This window comes from Stegodyphus dumicola, chromosome 3 (genome assembly GCF_044657685.1).
Source record: "Stegodyphus dumicola isolate Sdum_Otavi_A_Nest chromosome 3, ASM4465768v1".
NCBI classification, from domain to species: Eukaryota; Metazoa; Arthropoda; class Arachnida; order Araneae; family Eresidae; genus Stegodyphus; species Stegodyphus dumicola.
In genome coordinates, this window is record NC_140770.1 from 92,598,374 (window position 1) to 92,621,315 (window position 22,942).

Sequence of the window (22,942 nt, forward strand, 5' to 3'; positions counted from 1 at the left end):
ATTTCATCACTTAACTCTTTTGGATATAATTTGTCTAATACTAAAGCTCCAGGGGTAACTGCAAACTCTAAACATTATTATTCATTAATCAAGTTCCTACTGCAATCGACAAACAGAATGCCTCCTCTTACCCCTTAATGATCCTGCATAAGCTTTGTAGTTTCAGAATCTAAATTTTTAAACTGTTTTCAGATGGTAAAGACTATCAGTAATGAAATGTTACTTCAACTTGCTACATTTATAATTGTCTACCCTGTTATTGAAAAACCAGCAACTTCCCATTTCTAAGACACTCCAAATGATAACTTTTAAGTGTTTAGACAAATTATTTTAACTCAAAAACAAAACAAAAAAAATCTTCCATTAAAACTCTATACTGGAAAAGGTTTTATAAAAATGCATTGAGCAAAAAGTCTTCCATACAATTAGATGGCATACCATTTGCAATTGCACACAGACAGACTTTTCAAACTGGACTGGATTATGGTAATTAGGTTTGCCTTTTCCTCATTCCATGAAACAAATCAAATTACTTCATGACATATTATTTTCATTGTTCGTAAAGGTAATTTATAAGGATTGGAGTTTCAATTACTGCTGTTTATATCAATAACAAAACACATTTAAAATAAAGCATTTTACTGATAAATATTTCTGCTACTTTACTTACCACCATAAACAATACCAAACTGGCCAGAGCCCAGTACTTCATCAGGAAATATTTGATACTGCAAACTAATATCCTACAGTAAAAATTAAAGTTTTAACAGAAGAGAATACATATTATTAAAAATTGTATAGTAATACAACTTTCATCAAATTTTAAATAACAGAAATACTTACCAAACTTTGTTCTGAGTTTTCTTTTCTTGCAGGAACTTCACTATATGGCTCTAAATAAGGGGAGAAAATGCAGCTGAAAGTTTAATAAATAATGAAATAATTCACTCTGAATTCTACTTCATAATCAATATTAATTAATTCTGAGATAATCAGCTATGTCCATTCATTTCCTTTTTCTTAAATTGTTAAATACGGCACACAAATACAGAACTTTCATCCTAAGCCATTATTCAGTCACACTGTTAATTCGTATTCACAGCTGCTAACCTTAAAATCTGAAAAACCAGGTGATTTTCTGTTCGAAAAGCAGGAGAAACTGAATTTGAGTCTAGTGACTTTTCCAAGTGAATCTAGACCAATAATTTTATTTTCCAGTATGCACCTTTTGACAGATTTCCAAATGTGGCATGGAAACAAGTCATGCGGAAATATCCCCCCGCAAAGGTTTTCAAGAATAACACAATCCTACTTTTAAATATTTCTATACGCTTCAATAAAATCATCGTTCTGTCAATATGAGAACTAGATTTCCAGTGCCATCTGCAGTGAAAAACCCAAAACACTTGTTTCTGAAGGCATTTTATGGTTTATTGGATATTGTTATGTTATGTTCTTCCTTTACGTCACTTTACATACAGGGTTCATGCAGACTTGGAGTGAATAATGACAACAGCAGTTGATGAAGTATCAAAACATACTTTATTGGCCAGTATTATTCAAAACAGCTCCTATAACACGTTTACTCAGTCGTTGAAGAACTACAATAAACACACTGACACGATCAGCGACACATCTTCAAGGAATCAGGCTATAACGGCGAACACAGCTTCACTGCAAAGCACCAGAGTACAGCTCCCAACTCTGCTTGGTTGTTCTCGAAACTTCACATACTCTCGAGACTCACCACGCTACAGCTCGCGATGCACTTGACGATACACTTGAGTACAGCTCCCGACTCCTTGATTCAGTTGTTCCCGGAGCTCAACACTCTCTCGACGATGCACTAAGACACTCTTTCAGTGCACTCAACGACCACTCGGCACTCACTGACCGACTGTCAACTCGATCGACTCTGCACAGACTAACTAACTTGAACTGACTCTCCGAGTACCAGCAGGGTTTATATAGTTTTTGGCTTGTGTTAGAGAGCATTCTGGGCTAAACTGGTAAGAATTTGTTCCAGAAGGTTCTTCATCCGTCCACGGCATATCGCCAATTTTGTCGCCAAGTGGGCAATTTCTCGCCAAATCTGGCAAGCCTAAAACTGCCTTGTAGGGAAACTACTCCACTGCACCTTGGCATTTCATAACAATATGTTGAAATCTTATTGATTCACCCTTGCTCCGTTCAATATTAGATGTGTAACCACAAACAAATAAATGAGATTTACAGTTGAAAATGGCCTTTTTCCAGTCATTTATGGTTTAATATTTGCATCTTGTGATTCATTTGACATATCAAAAGTTCATTTTTAATTGATTTCTTACCATCTGACCACAAGTGAGAAGTCTGTGCCTCATATCTTGAGGATGAATATCAATAAAATTTGGAGAATGAACATCATTACAAATAGATAGATCAATACAATGAAATAGATAAATAAAATAGATTTCTCTTAAAGTCGTTGCAAGTTCTTGTTGGATTAATAATGCTATTTTGGAGTAGGAATCAAACAGATTTTGGAGGTTTTCCCCTTTTCTTTCCACGTTTGCTCTTCTTTCCTGAAGAAAATTATCCTGTTTCATTGTGTCTCCTCAGAATTAAAAAACACAAGTTGTTCCAACATGAACCGAAGAAGCAATATTTCTTACAGTCATGGATATGACAGTTAAGTGGGATAATCTTTGCTTTCTTTGCATTATATCCATTTTTACTACATTAAAAATAAAGAACACAAATTGCACTTAATAAGTATGCAAATGTAACTCACAGACACAGGTTTAAAAATGATGTAATAATCTCAATTTATTGTCCAAAGCTGTTCTAAGAAGTTGAAGCAGACATTTAAATGACTTATAAACTGCTTTGAGGGACCTGCTGATGCCAGCTGGCGACCAACTTAAATTCTATGAAAAAATCATTTTGTTCCAATTATATATTGCATATTATAGTAAAATTAATAATGTACACAGTATTTGTGTGGATAAACTTGTTATTTGTGTAAATAAAATGTACTATAGATTGAAGTAAAATAAAATTAAGGGGTGTTGGAACCCCAAAATCTTAAAAAAATTATGATTTCGGATTTTTGCATTTTCAAATTCTCTACACTTTTATCTTTCTAAAAATACCATTCTTTAATCTCTATGAAAATTAGAACTGTAAAAAAAATCTAGTTTTAATTTGTCATCTACTGCTTTGATCAATGAGGATTTTTACATAAAAACGCGTTTTTCTCCAAACGTGATTTTTTTATACTCGATGTACCTTTTCTCAGGAACTACTGCTCACAGGTATCTAAACTTTTTATGGCTTATTTATTAGGTTCCCTAATATTTACTGAAATGAGCTTTTTGTAACAAACTCAGAAATAAATTTTTTAAAAATTTTTTTGTGTGAGAAAAAGTGCTAAATTTTACTATACCTAACAAAATATTCTGTAATTTATTCTAAAATTCAAAATGTTTCAAAAGCTCATTTCAGTATAATCAGATAGGTATACTTTAATTACAGAAAAAATTTCAAGCAGAAAAATGTTAAAAAATTGGGATGTGAATCGGGAGTCTCCCTTTAAAACTGGAACAGTTGCCAACTATATGTACATTTTTTTAAATCATTTGAAATTGCAAAATAACTATGTAATAGTAGCAAATTTGCCCTTTTTATTATACATTAAACAATTAAATTTCAAAAGAAATAAATACCTTTACTTGCTTGAGTAGTCTGAGCAGCAGTTTTAGGAGTATCAACAGGCATCAAAGCTTGTCTTATTGCAGTTTCCCAAGCTTTCAGATTACTGATTTCTTCAGTTATATAAAAATCAACATTTGCTGTTCGTAATTCTAAATAATAACCTTGATTATGTTCTGAACATATATTCTGTTTTGAAATCTCAACAGACAGAATTTCTGATAAGGGTATTTCCTAATAAGAAAATATTATATAAATATATATATACACACACATTCAAAACCTACCTAAGATTTAAAAGAAATGCCAAACTATTGTTAATTATAAAGTTGAGAAATAAAGCAACATGTTACACTATACCATAACACCAATATGATTATGAAAACTTTGACATTTTCATTTGATCAATATACTCTAATTTCTAGTTATTTTCATAATTGACTTCCTGTTTATAATTTAGTTACTTTTCCCAGGATCTAAATTTATTTACTAAGCAATTTTAGAGAGATCCACACCACATTCTCTTACAGCCACATATGAGTTGCAATAAATTAATAAACAATCAGCTAATTCACATCCAAAATTGCAGAAGTCTGTTGTTTAGAATTGTACTTCTGGCATTATACTAAAGTTTTTATGCAATTCAGGAATATGACTAACCTGTTATGTTATTCCGCAACATCAACCCCCCCCCCGATGAAATATTACAAGATATATGACCTTATAAATATTTTTATTATTATTCTTTCTTCTTATACTCCAATGAATCACATTTTTTTTTCCTTTTAATAATACAAAAAAATTGCAATCTTGTATTATCCACATATTTGATAACAATTCTAACAGCAAAGTGAAATGAACTTAAAAAAAAAAAAATTATATATTAATATAATGTATTCTGTAAATGTTCAGCTATGATTGAAGTTATAAATATGCACATGTTCAGAATTTTTAAAAATGAACAAATTTAACTTAATGTCATTTCATATTTTATATTAGCTAGGTGCAAGCAATAAATTTATACATGATTTATGCTCTCCTAAGTACCGAGATGGCAGTAAAACAAATGTCAACATCTGAGTAAATCTAGCAGAACACAAAAAAATTACTCTTTAAATAGATTAAATTTGTCATATATTGTAAAAAAAATTGTTTTAACATAAAATGTTTTGAAATTTTGTCTTGAAGAATTTTGAATAGCATTAAAATATTTTTGGCTTTCTCCTGACAAATATTAAACCAACACCAAAATAGTATCTGTTTATGAATGCTTGGCATCATATTTCTGAAGGTCTTGCTACAGGCATGACTCTTTTTTTTTTTTTTTTTTTTTTCCCAAAGCGCATATTGATTTATCTTAGATTTATAAGCTAGAAGTATTTTCTTCATAGTCATCCTCCTTCACACTCAGAAATTTGCTCTTTTTATATCTTTATGCAGAAATTGATCCCTTTTTTGGTCCTATGTCCCAGATCAACATTTTCCTTTTTTTAAAGGGAAGCACAATATGTTTTTATAGCTGATGGTTTTTATAGCATCTTTAATATAGCATGGCAATTTGAAAATAATGATCTATATTTGATAATTTGAGTTGTTACACTATAGGGAAAGATAACACAGGAAATGAACTAATTTATTGTGCATTATATTTATAATACATATATTACTTTATACTATTATTTATAATTTTGCATGAATAAAAACACACTTTTTACTTTCAACATGAGCTTTGTTCCTAAGTATCCATGAAATCATTTTGCACATACTAATGAAAAAAATGCTATATTAAGTGAAATAACAAATACTTAAAAATTACAAATATAACTTAAGAAGTATAATACACTGCTAGAAGTATAATTTATAGTTTTAGAAGTATAATTCACTGTTTACTAATTTACGTATCTCCTACTAATGTATACCCTCTTTTCAATGAACATTCAATAACTGTGTTAATATAAATAGGGCACAATCTTCACAATTTCTTTGATGCATTTTAGGCATTTATCAAACTTTCTGAAGTATTCATACCACTTAAGAAAACATAACATGTAGTCCAGCATACCATTATCGAGCAAAAGATTATGCACTGAATTAAATGCACATTTAAATTTTGCCGATCAGAGGGACAGACTCATAATACCAAATCAAAAGAAATAATTTTCTATTTAATCTAACGACTGCAGATGTCTACAAATACTAAACCCCTGATATGGCCAGGTACACAAAATGGCATCTAACACCTATTATCTACATATTTATTTGGCATCAATCATTGCTAGCTGAAAATAGCTCACATTATAACAAAGTCTGCCGTTTTTTTTTTAGTATATGAGATCCATTGCCTCATACAGTTTTCCTCACATAATCATCCACCATTCTGAATAATCCTTTTTTTTTTTTTTTTTCCCATTAAATTAAACAAAGGATTTACCTTTAAATGCTCTGCAAAGTCATTTGCTCTAATATGTACAGCACACTTCTGTAGCACATTCTGCTTTAGGAGGTTATTTCAATGCCAGCACTGAATTTCACAAACTAGTAAGCTTTCATAATGTTGGTAACCAGATGATACTATTCATGACCATTCTCTCTCTCTCTCTCTCTTTTTTTTTTTTTTTTTTTTTTCCTTACTGTTTACACATTGCATAATGGGTAGTTACAATATACTTTTAAAGTATTAAGAATAAAAGAATTCTTTTTCAAAGATGAAATAACCCACTTCCCTAACAACTAATGTCCAGCCTCATTTTAAATAGCTTACATCATTATGCAACACTTATAACATTTTTTTAACAAGAAGAGACTGCAAAGTTACAGGTTTATTATACATTCCTCAAGTGTAAAAAATACCATTTACAGCAGATACTAAGAAATATACTGAAAACAGAAGTGTCTGTCAGTTTTCTGGAACATGAGGGATTTTAGATAGCATTAAAAATATTCTTTATATTTACCTTATAATATTTTGAAGTTGTATCGTTCTGAAATAAAGTAACACTCTTCGTATCCAATCTCCAAAAATGCCTTTTTCCCTGTTATATATATATATATATATATAAAATTTTAAAAATTTACAGATGTTATTCAGAAATATTTATGAATAAACATTTAGTTCATAATTTTTTTACATACATATGATAAAGCAGCATTATAAAGTGTAACTAAAAAAATTACTAAAATTTACCATTCCTTCTTTGTTCGTATGATGCACCAACCATCCCTCCTTAAGAACCTTATAATTTTTCCCCTTAGTGTGTTTCACACTTTGAACTATCCTTTGCAAAGGAATATTGTTACTTGAGGCTTCACTAAATAAAAGAAATCAATATTTTAATTGATGTTTAACCAAAAAATAGATATGAAAATTAAGTTTAACATTCAAAATCATGAAACATTTGAGAATTTTTGAAACAGAGCTTTTCTTTTCACTGTAAAGGCAACTGAAGTATTTCTAACTTATAAAATTTAAAATACTATCTGCTTACTTAATCATATATCATTAAAAAGACAAAACATAAATGAACAATCATTATGCTTTCAAAAGCTTGAAGCAATTTATAGCTGAGTATTTACAGGCAAAAGTTTAATATACTAATTTCTATAAAAAAAAAAAAAAAAAAAAAAAAAAAAAAAAGAGTCTGATGACTTACTGGACAGGAATTTTTGATTCATCATCTTGCATATCTGATTTAAGAGATTTCTCAATTGATGTATCACTTTCTTCTCCAGATTCTTCATCTATATGTTCTCCTCTTTCATTTTCATTGTCAGTTACTGTATTTTTTGAATTTTCAGAATCTAAAATATAGTTTTAATGCAAAGTTTAACACAATTAAACAGATTATAATATAAGTTTGATAAATTACACTATACTGTCTGATACTAATTTTTTTTTTCCTGAATTGAAAAAAAAAAAAAAAAAAAAATTTTTAAATAAATTAACATGCAACAAAAGCTATTTAACACAATCATTGAACTGCAAAAAAAAAAAAAAAAAAAAAAAAAAAAAAAAAAAAAAAACAGACAAAAATAATCGACACTGATTATCTGCAACCAATTTTGATATTCAGAAGAACTGCCACATTTTTGGAACACATTTTTGTATATACACAATCACAGACTATCACACATGCATATACATGTGTTTGAGTATATGCAGACTTATAGTGGATGCCGCTAATGCACAGTAGTCATCTGCTGTATTCACTGGCTGTAAAAATGTAAATTTTTGTTTTTCTAATTAAGTATTTTATTTCTTAGGAAATACATTTTTTTAATTATTTATAAATAGCAGGAGAATATTTGAAACCTATAAGCAGTAAAGATAGCTATACAAACTTTTTTTACTAATTCACAAAGTGACAGTGATTTGGGAGATTTTTCATAGAAAAGAGTGAATAATCAAAAAGTGCTTTTCACAACTTAGCCATTTAGAAATTAAAGTGCTATATTCTTATACATTCAAAAAATACATAGTCTAATTCTTAAAAGTTAACATGGCATCTTTATAATTATTTTGATGTTACTGACACCTGTCTAGAACTATTATAATCATCAAATCTTAAAAAGTGATACAAACTACAAAAACAGTTACTGAAGGGAAAATTTTCTGAAGAAAGGGGAAAAACTAAGTTTTCATTACTATGAGAAAAGACAAATCGTCAAAAACCTGTTTATTATAAAATTTAATTTTACAAAATTATGTGGTCCTTGTTGAAGCCAACCCAGTCAATCATATTCTGAAATTATAAAGCAGCATTACCAACGGACACAAGAAGCATTTCGAGAGGTTAAACAGAAAAATGCTGCATTACACTGGCCTTTAGCTTTTGGGATAAGCAAACATCTAGCAGCTTCTGTAGATGGTATCATCAAAGCTGGCATAAATACCTCTTTTTGCCTGCATTAGTATGAATACATAGTGCAGTAACAGTTATTACAATAACACTTATTGCAGTTCATAAACTAGTACGTAGACTTATTGCATCTTGCATTAGAACAGTAGTGTCCGAATACCTTTAATACAAGCCACCTGTAAAAGATGCCTAGTATAATTGTAGAAGCTATAATTGTTAGCACATATATCATACAGAATCTTGAGCTGCCATGTCCTCAGAATAATCTGAGCTTAAAATGACCAAATCAGGTAGTCAGCTCATACAAGTAGGTAGGGGGTCAGCTCATACAAATCAGGTAGTCAGCTCAAATCAGGTAGGTCAGGACAAATTAGGTAGTCAGCTCATACAAGTAGAATTTGACTCCTTGCAATGATGTTTATGCATAACTGAGTTAACAGGCGAAGATTCAAAATTAATATTTTTCAATGTTTCAAGGATGTTAAAAAAATCAAAAGGTGTTAAGAAATGTGTAGTGAAAAATAGGATATCTTTTGAGGACTATAAAAACTGTTTGTTCTCGCAGCAAGTGCAGTACAGGACCACGAATCTCATCAGAAGCACGAAACATGAGATTCATTCAATAAAGGTCAATAAGATTGCCCTTTCAGCGACTGATGATAAACGTCATATATTGGAAGATGGTATTCATACTTTGGCTCTAGGACACTATATGATAAAAAAAAATGAGACTTGGTTTGATTTGAGAAACTAGGTTTGATTTTAATGGGGGGTTTTAGAGTCATTGCTTTTTAAAGGGGGGTCGGAAAATTATGGCGATTTTTCATACCATTGATTTCTAAAAGTGGGTTCGATTTTTATGGGGGTTTTATTCACCATTGTTTTTTAAAGGGGGGTGGGAAAATTATGGCAATTTTTCATACCATTGATTTCTAAAAGTGAGTTCGATTTTTATGGGTACTTCACAGTCATTATATTACCCCAAAAGTCACTGCACCAGCTCTCTCATTTACACACTACTAGCAAAAAATAAGCACTAAAAACAAAACAAAAAAATAAATAAATAAATGCTTTAGGGAAAAAGTAAGCACCTATAAGGGTTTTTATATTTTATTTTCAAATATAAGTACTTATAAGCACTTGTAAGGACTGCTATGAACCCTGATTAAACAAGTTTGATCATTTTCCATACTACAAAATTTTGAAATATTAGGTAAATTCTTAGTCCTCAAAAATTTTGTGACGGATATATTCTGTCTCTGAACTTACATTACAGTTACAACAGCAATTTCAGATTTTTGATGCAAGTGCAAAGATGTTTTTATATTTACATCTGAGAAGCTTCTGTCAGATCTTCAGATGGAAGTGATTGATGTGCAAAATGCTAAATTATGCTAAAAATGATGCTTAAATATATCTACCCCAATTATACAAATACCTTTTGGAAAATATGTATAGTTGATTAAAATCACATATATAGGGTTTATATCTGTATATGGAAGTACCAGTGAAAGGTCTTTTTCAAAAATGAAGTATGCAAAGTTACAATATAGATGACTAATTCCAAACAACATTAATGACAGTATTAATTTACATTAATGAAGTATTAATTTCTAATTTCAGCATGATGAAATGTCATCTCAAAAAAAAAAAAAAAAGAGAGAGAGAGAGAGAGAGAAAATACTCATTGTTTTAGTACAAGATTTAGTGTGCACTATAATAATTTATTAATAAATGGAATTATTTTATTCTGTTTTTTGTAACTGTCAGCAAAATGTGTATAAATATTACACAAAAATATCATTTCTTAAAAAAGTGTCTAAACACTTTTTGGGGGTTAAACACAGTCTATAATTTTTATAATGTGGCACTTTGCAAAACAAAGTTTGCCGACCTCTGATCTAATCAGAATCATTTCATGTGGTAGCACTTCACCAAAATTACAACAGATTTAATAGTATGATATTTCAGGTCAGCTTTTAAAGAAATTATCATTTTATTAGTGACTGATTTAATTTAATTATATGAAACTGGATCAGTCCCTGATGAAGACAGTTCAAGAATAAAAAAAATAAGAAAACTACCTACAAAAGCATACTATAAAATAATATTTCAGCTATTGAAAGGTAGGCTTTGTTACTTCAAAACTGAAACAGAATAGGTGTGTCACCATCCTACTTAAACTTAGAAACATTAGGATCTTGCAAGTAAGCATTTGAAGTATTAAAATACAGAAAACGGCATATTCCTTGACAGGCTTAATACTCGAGTTGAAACTTGGACATGATCCTACAAAAATAAAAATATTGAAATATTGAGAATAGTGGCACTCTCTTTTCTTTGCTGAAAAATCTGCACCAAGAATTCAGATATATTAATGCATTACATCCTTTTTTCAATAATTTATTTCACTTTATGGATAAATGAAAGATAATGTTTTATAAAAAGATGAAACACAACATAAAATACTTATGCATTCTTATGTAATATTATACTATTACACAGAACAATTTCTTAAACAACCAATATGTAAGCATATATTTATTCCTTTCAGTATTTTAGCTTTTACTTATTATAATTAAGATCAAAATGGCTTTTGGATTAAAGCTTACTTTCTTTGGGGGCTTCTCCAGTACAGTCCATGGGAATGCATTCCAAACATTTGCGTTTATGTACATTTAACTTGCAATCTTCAATTTTCCACATAAAAATACATAAATATATATAATTCAAATAAATTACAAAAGTAGAAAGTAGTAAACAAAAACTAGAGAGAACTAGATTGTTAAAAAATATTGAGCATTGAGCAGCAAATATTAAAATAGGTCGCAAAGAAGAGTACAGTCAAGCTGAGCTAAAGCTTTAAAGCACATTTGATATTGCAAATCCAAAGATTATTTTAAATATCAAGTAAAAACAATTATACTAAACAAAGCAGTTAAATTATATGAGAAACCATCTACTTGAATAACTACAAAATAAAATAGACAACAAAAACAAAACTGAAATTAAAAATTTTTTAAAAACCTAAATAACTGCATCATATTTGGTATGCTTACAACAAAGACATCTTAAAAACAAAGAAATTACAAAAAAAATTGTGAAAAAAGGTCAATTAGCTCAATTCGAGGTTTCAGACAGACTTCAAGGGGAAAAGTGCCATGAAATCTCCAATCTAGCTAATGACAAATGGCACGTTTCGTCGAACGAAACAATTGAGACTGAAAGTGGTAATTCATAATTAAAATTATTAAATTAATTTATCTATTCTAGCTAAGTCTCAATAGCTTCGCTCCTTTCTCCGACGTGCTGGGAAATTAGATTCAAAAAAGGACTACTTGAAATTAAATCAAGAAAAATTTCCCTACAAAAAAATTGCTTTAAAACCTATTTTAATGGCCTGTGCTGGCAAATGTACAACTAAAATAAACAGTATAATATCTGCAAATCATAAAAATATACATCATCTTGAGGGATGGCCCTATCAAATCAAAGAATAAAAACTTTGCAAAAATGAAAATAAATACTTTTTTAATATGTAAATAATTGAAATTGAAATGACACTAAAAGGGGTTTTGCTAAGATCAAAGGTAAAGAATTATTGCAGAAAAAGAAAAAGACTGACATACTGATGCGACTGCCTTCTAAGATAAAAGTGAGCAAAATTTGAAAAATGGTTGCATTCATTGTCAAATGGAGTGCTACTAGAATAGAAAAGCAGCCTAAAATTCCCCAAATGGGTGAGATGACGTAGTAGAAGAAACTAAATGTAATATTGCAGTAGCCAACGGTACTTATTTGTGGTGGGGAAAAAACTTAGGGGCAAAAAATGGGAAGGACAGATGAAGAAGGAGGCAATTCTTTCAAAATGGCACCTTGTTCAAGGCTAGTTGTTTCTAAAAGCAACTACTTAAACAAAATGATGAAATGCAAAGAATTTTCTAATCTGGCCAAAAGCAGGTGAAATGGAAAAAAATGCCAGCTTTTTTCCAGGAATTTTTAACCCTTTAATGGTTTGACTCGGATTATCTCGTTCTTTTATGCAGGTCTCTTAATGGTTCGTTACGGATTATTGTAAGTTTAAATGTACCCTCGAAAGCGGATCGTCCCGTGTTTTTGTATTAGCGAAAAAATGCGCCAAAAACGACTAGCCCGTATTTTTGTACGTCTTCCAACCCCCATTGCCTAAGGGGACAAGGGTCCACGCACCCCTGACGACAATGGGTAATAGCTGTCATTATCGCGGGGAGAAGTCTTCTTGATGTTTTGAGATAAAGGCCTTACACTGACTCTAAGGAAGCAAATTTATTACCAGTTACAAAGTGAATGTATATATAAAAGGAATTAAAAATTTTCGTTTTAGTACAATTATTGAATAAAATAAACAAGTTTTTACAAAATAAACTTTTATTTATGACTGATAAAATTATTAATGAATTGAAATGAGAAAAATAATGTATTATATAATTTACTGGGAACACGTGATTAAAAAATTCTCTTTAAAAAAATTTCGACAAATTTATATCATGAATAACAAACGTGCGGTTCTCTTGATAAATTTATAAATCTTATACTTTTGACAATGCGATTCGATATTTGATCTCGTTATTTAAGAATCTATTATTCTTCTTATAAAACCGTACAGGAATTTTTTAAAGGGGCTTTTATTCCTATTAATATGTACGACAAATTATTTTTCTCCTTTTGGTACAGTTTTTTACTTCCAAAATTCCTCTTACCTCATAAAAGTATAAAGTTTTAAAAATTCGCCCAAAATCAGAAATTATATTAATTTTATGCAAATTTTATTTCAAAAACTATTTTACGCTCTGTAAAGTGATGCAAACTTAAAATCTTTGAGATTTTTAGTTTATTCTTTAAATGGAAATATGCGCAAAAATTTTTTTTAACATAAAATTTTAAGACCTCTAAATCGAATTTTATAAAACTCGGTTTCCATCTGTAAACGGTGTGAGGTTATCGAGAAATAGTCTAAATATCGATGACGAGGTTCTGATTATAGAGGCAAACACCGTGATTGAAATGCATACAATTTTTTAAACAAACTTGCCGACTCTTAAATATTATATTTTTAAACATTTTGGAAAGTTCGGTAAATGTTGATATCAGATAACCATCATTTTTATAACATTCTTGGTATTATAAAGCATGTATGTGACATTCATATGTGATTCCCGACAGTTATGTTCATTTATCAAAGTGGCTGCTTTTGCGACAAGCACAATTATATAATGTGATGTTCTACATCCTCCACTGTCTATGATACTCATTATCAATATGTAATTATGTTCTATATCTATACAGAAATATTGGTAAGACCGAGAGAGGTCAGCAAAATTTTCGCAAATATTTAATTATTTGAGTTACATAATTACTTATACTAGCTCAGGAAATTTTGAGTCATTTCAAAAATAATCTTTTCTTTAAAATTCCTTTTTCGCCCCCCTTATGCTTAATGACTTTATTCTGATGAATGGAAGTTATGAAAACTAAAAGCTGAGTATATAATTACAGATCTCACTAATAAATGCTTTACAAATACAACTCTTCATATTTCAGCAGAAGTTTTTGAAAACGCATTTATATAAGTTGTTGTAGAAATCGACAAAATTGTAAGCCAATTTAAAATTTTTTTCTTTCCCTAATTTTCAGTTGCTTATGAGCGTATTAAAAAAAACTTTTCCACTCAAAATTTTAACTGTTTTAAAATATTCGTAATCGCACTCGATTTGATGTTTACAGTTTTTTCCCTGCGATTTCTCTAAAAAGAAAGAATTATAATTGTATTTAATAAAGAAAATTTAATGGATTTGGAATCTGCGCAAGAGGACTGATACTATCATGGAGAGAATTTCTAAGGGGAACTAGATCTCATCCACACTGAACGTAGAAAAACCCTGGAAAACTTTCATAGAACAAGCGCGTTCGTACGGATTTGAACACATGTCGAATTACCAGTATTCAGCGGTTTTAGCAATTGGCCACTGGAACCCCACAGCCCGATTTAAAAATCTTGTTTAGAAAGCTTTCATCTTGATTTAGAGTGATAGGTGCCGTAGTTTGAAAGTTAGGATTATTTGAATACAGCAAAACACACGAGGACTATCTGCTTTTAAGGAGAAAGATGCCTTCATAGAGGACTTTCTAACGAATAGCTCATACTCATTTTATACATAGAAAAATACCTTACAGCCATCACATTCGTTCGTCTGAGTTTGAATCCAAATCGAACAACTAATATTTAGTAGTCTTATCGGCCACTGATATGGCTGTAGTATAACCAGACTTGTTATTATGTACTATTAGATATGTATTACCAGACTGTATGGCATCTAAATTAAAAAATTTAAAAAAATCTTCTGAGGTAATATTCAACCCAAGTTAAGTTTTTTTTAATGCTAATGAGTAATATAATTATGAAAGAGTTCACGTCATTTGTGTCATTTTCATACAATCAGTTAAAATTAGTGTGGTTTCAATCAACGATTATTTAAACCTGCTACAAGAAAAAAATACATGAAAATTTTCCTTTAAAATATCAGGAATTATTGAAAAAAAACTTCTGTAATTCATAAACGAGGAAACATATTTAACCAGGTTTTATATGTGTGAAAAAAATAATGAATTATGATCTCCTCTAGTGGAGATCTTTGTAATTATATTTCTAATTCCAACATCAAAGTGAGAAATCTAGTCACTGAAGCAACACAAAACTATCAATTTTTGTAGGCTTCTATTTTCAGCGACGGAATAGATCAGCTGCATGGAATTTTCATGATTTTTCTCTATACGTAAACCTAAATGCATGTAACCTTTCCTTAGAAAGTTTGCCGGAAGTGGAATATTTCTATCTTAGAAGATAGATATCGCGTGCTACCGAGTACAAAATTTGAACTTGGTAGGTTATCGAGAAAGTTAGCAAATCTAAATATAGGGTCGACAGTAATATGTTTGGCGCCCTATTCTAAAAATTAAAAGTAGCGAAAAACACCCTACATCGCCCCCTTTTACTTACTTTTATCTAAAAATTATATATTGCATCCATAAAAAGTTCTCTAAATTAATGTTATTTGGATTTCCAAACCATTTTATGCTAAAATACATCTTCCCAGATGGTCGCTTTTACTCACTGGGAGTCGATGCTTCTTGAAGATGCCGATTCATGAGTGAAAAATTATTTTATTTCTTTTCCGGTTTCCCTAATCGTTTACACAAAGGCTGAACTTTCGGGAGAAAACAGCCTATCTATTAGTGTTAATTCGTCAGTAAAGAGATACAGCACTGAACGGAGGAAAGTACATTCTTTTTTTTTTATTTGTAGAAATCTGGACTTTCCTTTTCCCTCAAAATTCAAGCAATACGAAATCTACTAGAAAAGATATACTCTCTAAGGTATAATGTTGAATGATCTAAAATTCACTTAGCTCAAAACAAGTTTTTCTAATACTTGCACAAAGTAAGATAATAATAATTTATTTACTAAAGAAATATTGATTATATTATCTCTTAATATGAATTTACTAAAAGTATCAAAAAAGAGGGAACCCGTATGTAGGAAGTTTAATTCCAAAAATTGTGTTTCAAAGTAACTTGAATGTAAATTATGTAAAAAACGTTTTACGGGGTTGTTTCACCTATCAACATACTGTAACGGAAAAGCGATACCACAAAATGTAAATTTGAAAAATTTGCGAAAGGCGGAATAATAGGAGGACCTTGGATTTTTTCGAAGCAAGAAATGCGAAAATTCAGCAGGGCTGTCATTATTCTTCTACCAACAAAGTCTTCCAAATTCTAATTGGAAGAACATCCATTTGTAGCAAGATAGGGAGAATGGCATAATTCCTTATTTTTTCCCACTTATAGGGCGAAAGACAAGAAGCACGAGACTCTGTCGGCCTAATTCATGTGTTCATGAATTATCGTCTATCACGTTTCCATACATTCCGTTTTTCTGAGGAGAAAATACGAAAAATTTTCTATGCTCTCTCACGGATACGAACCGCAGACCTTTCGACTGCTAGTTCGATCTACTATCATTTACATCACAACAGCCCTCAAAAAAGAATGAGATACTTTCTTATAATATATACGGATATGCAAACTGATGATTCTAAAATTTTATTATCATAAGACTGGAAAAAATTAAGTATTTAATTCATTTTTATACATTTTAAAAGAAATTCAATTTTTCAGAAAGTTAAGATAAAATATTTATTAGAATGTCAAATTTAAGCATTTCAATTATTTATATAATAAAGGATAAACTTTATATTTATAAAGAAGAATTGTTAATAATATCCCTATGAATTTAGAAATTTATTTCAAGTGATATGTTTAGCTTAAAAGTAACGGGAGCAAAACTGTGCTAAAACAAAAGCCACACATATCGTAATTATCTCCTTTAAAATAATGATATCTGTACCGCTGACAAATTGTTACTTGGCATGATACAATATTTGACATGATACACTGACATAATACAATATTTACTCATAATTGATCCTTTCTAGACTAATACAAGCATAGCATATTTCTATGGAATGATTTGCTATAGTTAATTTAAGTTTCACATACTTTCATATTTAGGGAATTAATTACATAGCACTGAAGATTACTCAATGTAACATAAAAGATATGCTATCTGATTTATGTTTAAAATGACTAAATTTAAATGTTATATGCTCACATGTACACATACTCCAAAAACCTGACACATTTCGAAATTTAAGATAAATCAAAATTACTGGAATATTTCGTCAGAAAGTTTTTTAAAATTGTGGTAAATTTCATGCGATTTTGACATAAATTAGCCTGATCCACAAAAATGCAGTGCTCATGAGGCTCATTAGAACACAAGTGATTAACAGGGTTGCCACTCAAACAGGAGAATGAAATTCCCTGACTTTTCCAGGTTTTCCAGGTGTGTTTCAAGAAAATTCCAGTCTATCTGCGTAATGTACGTTGGCTGTGCTAAGAGGTAAATTAATTATGGTATTACTTGTATTGTGTAGCAAATTCACTTAATTATTCAATAAATCCCAGAGGACATTTATTCTTAATTATTCTTGGTATACTTTGTTTGATAATTTTGTTTAGTTTTCCACTTAATAAAATTTAAGATATATACATTGGATAACAAATGTATGTTTTATTTAATTATTACTCATGATCATCACCAGTTCAACACGAGGCTAATCCGGTCCTTATAAATCACAACGCAATGCTAAATAGTTAGGTTAGATTTTAGGTAAATTTAATTTGCGTGAGGTATGTTCTTAAAAGGCACCTTAACACTTGAAAACACAAGTATAATTATAATAGTTGTTGTTTTCTCCACTGAAGATTGAGATTAGAATCTTCCCAATTTGGAACAAAATAAGGCTTTTTTTTTTTTTTTTTTTTTTTTTTTTTTTTTGGCAGACATTCTGCAGCTAAACGGAAGAAAGAAATCTATTTTAATAAATTGAGGTATTTTATATTTATTTCACAGCATACATAAGGAAAAAATATGTGCATTAAATTTTGTGATGGTATGTCATCAGACTGCTATAATTAATTTCAGGATTATGCCGGAGAAAATTTCCTGAAATTTGGAAATATTATTTACTAATAATAAATAAATTTAGAGGGAAGAAGCAACATTAAATTATATGAATAACATAAAAATAATTACTTAAAAATTGAATTAGAATAATCAACGATATTTTTAAGGAATATAGTTATATTACATGGCTAGCCTAGATGACTGATTACTATTTTTTTATTTTACTGCAAAATGGCAAGATATTTATTAAAAAGAAAAAAAAAAAGGTTTAAAAAGATTTTGCGGTAAAATTCTAGTATACGGTAAGGCTTTGGCACGATTTTGAAAATTCTCGCCAAGACCAAAATGACCCGTTTACTGCGCATCATGATGTCGCCAAATCTCATTATTATTCTAACCAAAGAACGTCTATGTAAAGAAGAAAAGGTTCCATACAAGTAAAATGCTATTACGCCGTTAGAATGCGGAGGAAAAATTTGCCAAGGGATTTGGCGTCGGAACCTGGCGGCCAGAATTTCCCTCTCCGCGATGTGTACAGGAAATTGAGAAACACGTGTTAAGAAGAAACGCTCTTTGACAAAAAGAAAACTACGAAAATCCGTTTTTAAAATTATTGCGAAAAATCCACGCAATAATTTTAAAAACGGATTTTCGTAGTTTTTTTTTCCCCCTGAAAATAACTAATCCATGAATTAATTTACTTGCGCCAAAAAATATTTTCTTTCCCTTTAGAGTTTAACCACTTGCGCTAAGACTAAACTTCACAGTTGCGGTGCCGTGCGCTACAATATAACAAGCGGTAAAGTGTCTCATTTACGCCGCTCCGCATCTGCGAGTGCAATCCAGAGCTGTAACTCGAGAAATAAACAATCTCGTTGTTAGGCGACGTGTGCACCACGTTATTTTCATTTTTGCGATAAATGCTTATCGACGTGGTGTTCACGTCGCTCACGGTTTGAGACAAAAGCATCTCGACGTGCGTGGCACGTCTTTTTAGCGCAAGTCGTTAAAGAAATTTTAAACGATATTCATTTTATGAACTCTTGATAACGTGACCTTCGAACTTCGACACCGGTTTCGAGCTTTGGCAACAGATATATCAGACATGCACAGCTGTTTCCCTCTATGATGGAATGGAGCCACGTCTGTTGCAGAGAGGTTTTCCTTCTTTACAATACATATTCTTTGATTCTAACCTCCATGGTACCGTATACTAGGATTAAACCCATTTTGTTTTATACGAGAACAGGTACTTTCTTTAGTTCATGCACTGCACATGCGATTCTCGAGAATACTGGAAACCAAAAGTTGCGGGAAAGTTGCTTTGCCTTTCTAAAAGACAATCAAATTGGAGCTGCGAAAATTGGCTCTATGCCAGCTACCCGAATGACACTCACGTGATACATAATTCGCCAAAAAAGTTATCTCTTCCGACGTCGGCGCAAAAATCGCTTTTTTTGGCGGGATCGTTGTATGAACTTCCCTGACTTTTCCAGATTTTGACAAAAATACTTAAATTCCCTGACTTTTCCCTGAATATTTTGGTCAATTTTCGAATTTCCTGACTTTTCCCGGTTCTCCCGGTTTTCCAGGTAGCGTGGCAACCCTGAATTAAGGTCACTGAACCACAGTAGTTAAATATGGCTCCGAATACTGATGAACGAGCTAACTGTACGGATCTTTTCGTGATTTTCCCTCCATGTGTAACATTAATACAAGTAATTTATCCTTATACTCCCCCAAAACATTCTTTTTTTAAAATAGAGAAACCTCGTATGTTTTGAGCTAAATGAAAGAAACGTAAACAAAATTCGGATGCATGCAATTCCCTGATGCATGAAACGAACGCGAATCAGTTTCCTATAAATCCTGCCTGAAGGCATTTTATCTTTCAAGTTGAGAGGCTTTGTCTGATTTGCCTTTATTCATTGAAATCAAACAACAGTAAATAACGTCCCCTAATAACGACAAAAACCTAACATTGGGGAAGGAAAGAGGTGATAAACAGTTCTTAAGTGAAAGGTTCTTTGTAAGTGTAAAGGTCCTACATGTGGCAGCCGAATACTGGTAGTTCAACCAGTATTCGATCCCAGGCGAAAATATTGAGCGCATGATTTGTTTTCGTGGTTTTCCACCTGTGGAATGCGAATACGAGTCAGTTTCCCTACAAAAATCCTTCACGAAAGCATTCCTCATCTTTTGCAAATAGCCCTCATCTACTCTGTCATATTCTAATAGCATAACCTTTTCTACTAGACAGAAGAATCTCTTTTTTTAATGTATGACTCCTAATGGTGTCAAAAACTGCAGTTTTCTTTTTTTTCCCCTCTTGAATGCAAAAAAAAAAAAACACATCGATCAATCGATGTTACTTACATAAAATCTACATGAATTCGTATTTTTTCCACTATTTATTTATGTGTTGGAGAGTTTTCATATTCGTGAACTGCAACTTGATGCGAACAATAAGCTTCTCTCTATTATAAGCGCAGAATGTTTCATATTAACTTTCTCTGGAATGTTCAAAATTTAATATTTCGTGAATGTGATGGAAAGAAAGTCTGCATGTAACATTAAACATGCTGCATGTAACATTAAAACATAGTCTCTAGTTTCTAGAAGTTTACTGTCACTAATTTTTCAAACAGAAATATCGTTTATAATGTACAATAAAGTTGTATATTAACTTATAGTAGCAGGGAAAGAAACTCGAAAATCATTTCATTTAAATGTTTTGATCATTTCATTCAAATTTATACAGCAACTGACACTGAAATATTTAAACGATGGCATTAAGATTGCTTGCTTATTAAAAGTTGTTAATAATATAACATTTTATTTGTAATAAAAAAGGTTGCTTTAAACTGAATAATCATAATATTATAGAATATTAAATTTTTAGTTAAAATTTTAAGTTTATGAATTAAAACTGTGATAATTCACTAAATTTTCATAGACAAATACCTCAGCAATCCTTGTGAAAGTTAAAACGCAGTTCTAATTTAGAATTTAAAAAATTTAAAGGTAGTATTAATAAATTTGACATTTGTGAAATTTTTAACAATTATTCAACCTGAATGACAATATTGTGCATTTCTTTTGAAGCAATTGGGCATGAATCAAAGACTGAATGATTTTAAGATGAAGCTTTATTATTAATAACCAATAAATAAAACAAAAATGCACATAATTTGACTTAATTGACATCCAGCTTGGTAAAAAATATTTCCTTCTTATAACAAAAATTTTGAGGATACAATATTACTAATCGTGAAAGAAATGGGATATGTTTATATTTCTTGCTAAATTAAATAGAACAATAGTAATAAGTATAATAATTTTAGTTGTAACAGAAATAAGTGCCTTTATTTTATTTTTGACCCAACTTAATAATACTTTACACAACCAATCAGTTCGCAGAAAACATTTTTTAATATATAGTTTAATTTCCACAAAAATCTCTACAGAATTTAATTTCAAATATTTAATGGAACTATAATCGTATAATAGACTTCTGTATGTGGTTATAAGAAGCATAAAATGAAAATTAAATATTATTGTAGGGTTTCCATAGAAACATTTATTGCTTTATATTGTAATATCTAGATTAATAGGAAAGGCTATCTTGCTGAAACATCGTAGAAACTCTAATCCTTAATTTTTGCTTCATACAAACACCTCAGTCATAGAATAAGTCAGGAACACGGGCTAACGTTTTTACAGAACACAAGTTGAAGGCTTTATGGTTCATCCCTGCCCTAAATAACCTGAGGGGTAAATTAGGAGGATCTAAGCTTTGAGTACGCTTCAGTTTTACAACTCTCTCTTCTTGAATGCTTAACAGATGGAAAACGAATAGGGGGAAGAAATGTTTTTGCTCTAGGCAAAACCATTTTGAGACACCCTGAGTCTTGAAGGCAAGATCGTTTTGAGGACAAAAGTGAAAACTTTTGTGAGACATTTTGGTCTGTTTTTGCCGTCAAAGTGAAAACGGCATTGGGTTAATAACTGTATTTGGAATAAGATTGCAATGTAGGATGTTAATGAAGTAACGCATTTCAGACGGAAAACGAATAGGGGGAAGAAATGTTTTTGCTCTAAGCAAAACCATTTTGAGACACCCAGAGTCTTGGAGGCAAGATCGTTTTGAGGACAAAAGTGAAAACTTTTGTGAGACATTTTGGTCTGTTTTTGCCGTCAAAGTGAAAACCGGCAATGGGTTAATAACTGTATTTGGAATAAGATTGTAATGTAGGATGTTAATGAAGTAACGCATTTCTTCTTGTAGAAGGTCTGTGTTATAATATATTCTTTTAATTCTTAGAAGTTGTGAATTGATAGTATTAATTATGACCCTTTTTTAAATATTAGAATTCCAGTTAATGATAGTATGAAATTTGAAATCTCTGCGTTTGTCAAAAATTTTAATAAGATTGTAATTTAGAATTTGAAGATCCAGGTAAACTACATCATCTTGAAGTGCATTATTAATTCAAATAAATTATATATAATGATTAAATGTAAAATTTGTTATCTATAAAGACATTTAAAATAGTATAAAAAATATTTTGTAATCACCAAAAGCCATGAAATGAAGAGGGCATGAAATTTTCAAAAACGTTCTTGTATAAAACACACACTCCAAAAGAAAAGAAGATTAAAAGAACTCTTGAAGTGATTTTTAACTTTTCGACTGATGCATAAATTCTTATCAACTCATTACAAAATCAAAATTTCCAAATACCAAGTATGCTATATTAAATTCTATTACTGTTACATGAGAACATGCAAATGTGATGTACAGCAAAAAAAGCTTTAAAAAGTT

At 30.5% G+C, this 22,942-nt stretch overlaps 1 protein-coding gene across 2 annotated transcripts in view; it reads right to left on the reverse strand.

The window, feature by feature from the left end:
* Positions 1-22,942, reverse strand: part of LOC118183582 (serine/threonine-protein kinase D1-like) — a 72,554-nt gene that overhangs the window by 21,552 nt on the left and 28,060 nt on the right. For both annotated transcript variants that reach the window (XM_085813074.1, XM_085813075.1), the window contains exons 7-13: positions 11,162-11,239; positions 7,344-7,491; positions 6,878-7,001; positions 6,648-6,725; positions 3,708-3,927; positions 844-893; positions 671-743 (exon numbers count right to left, since the gene is read on the reverse strand). In XM_085813074.1, the coding sequence (XP_085669200.1) occupies positions 671-743; positions 844-893; positions 3,708-3,927; positions 6,648-6,725; positions 6,878-7,001; positions 7,344-7,491; positions 11,162-11,239 (771 nt within the window). The remainder of the gene's footprint in view (positions 1-670; positions 744-843; positions 894-3,707; positions 3,928-6,647; positions 6,726-6,877; positions 7,002-7,343; positions 7,492-11,161; positions 11,240-22,942) is intronic.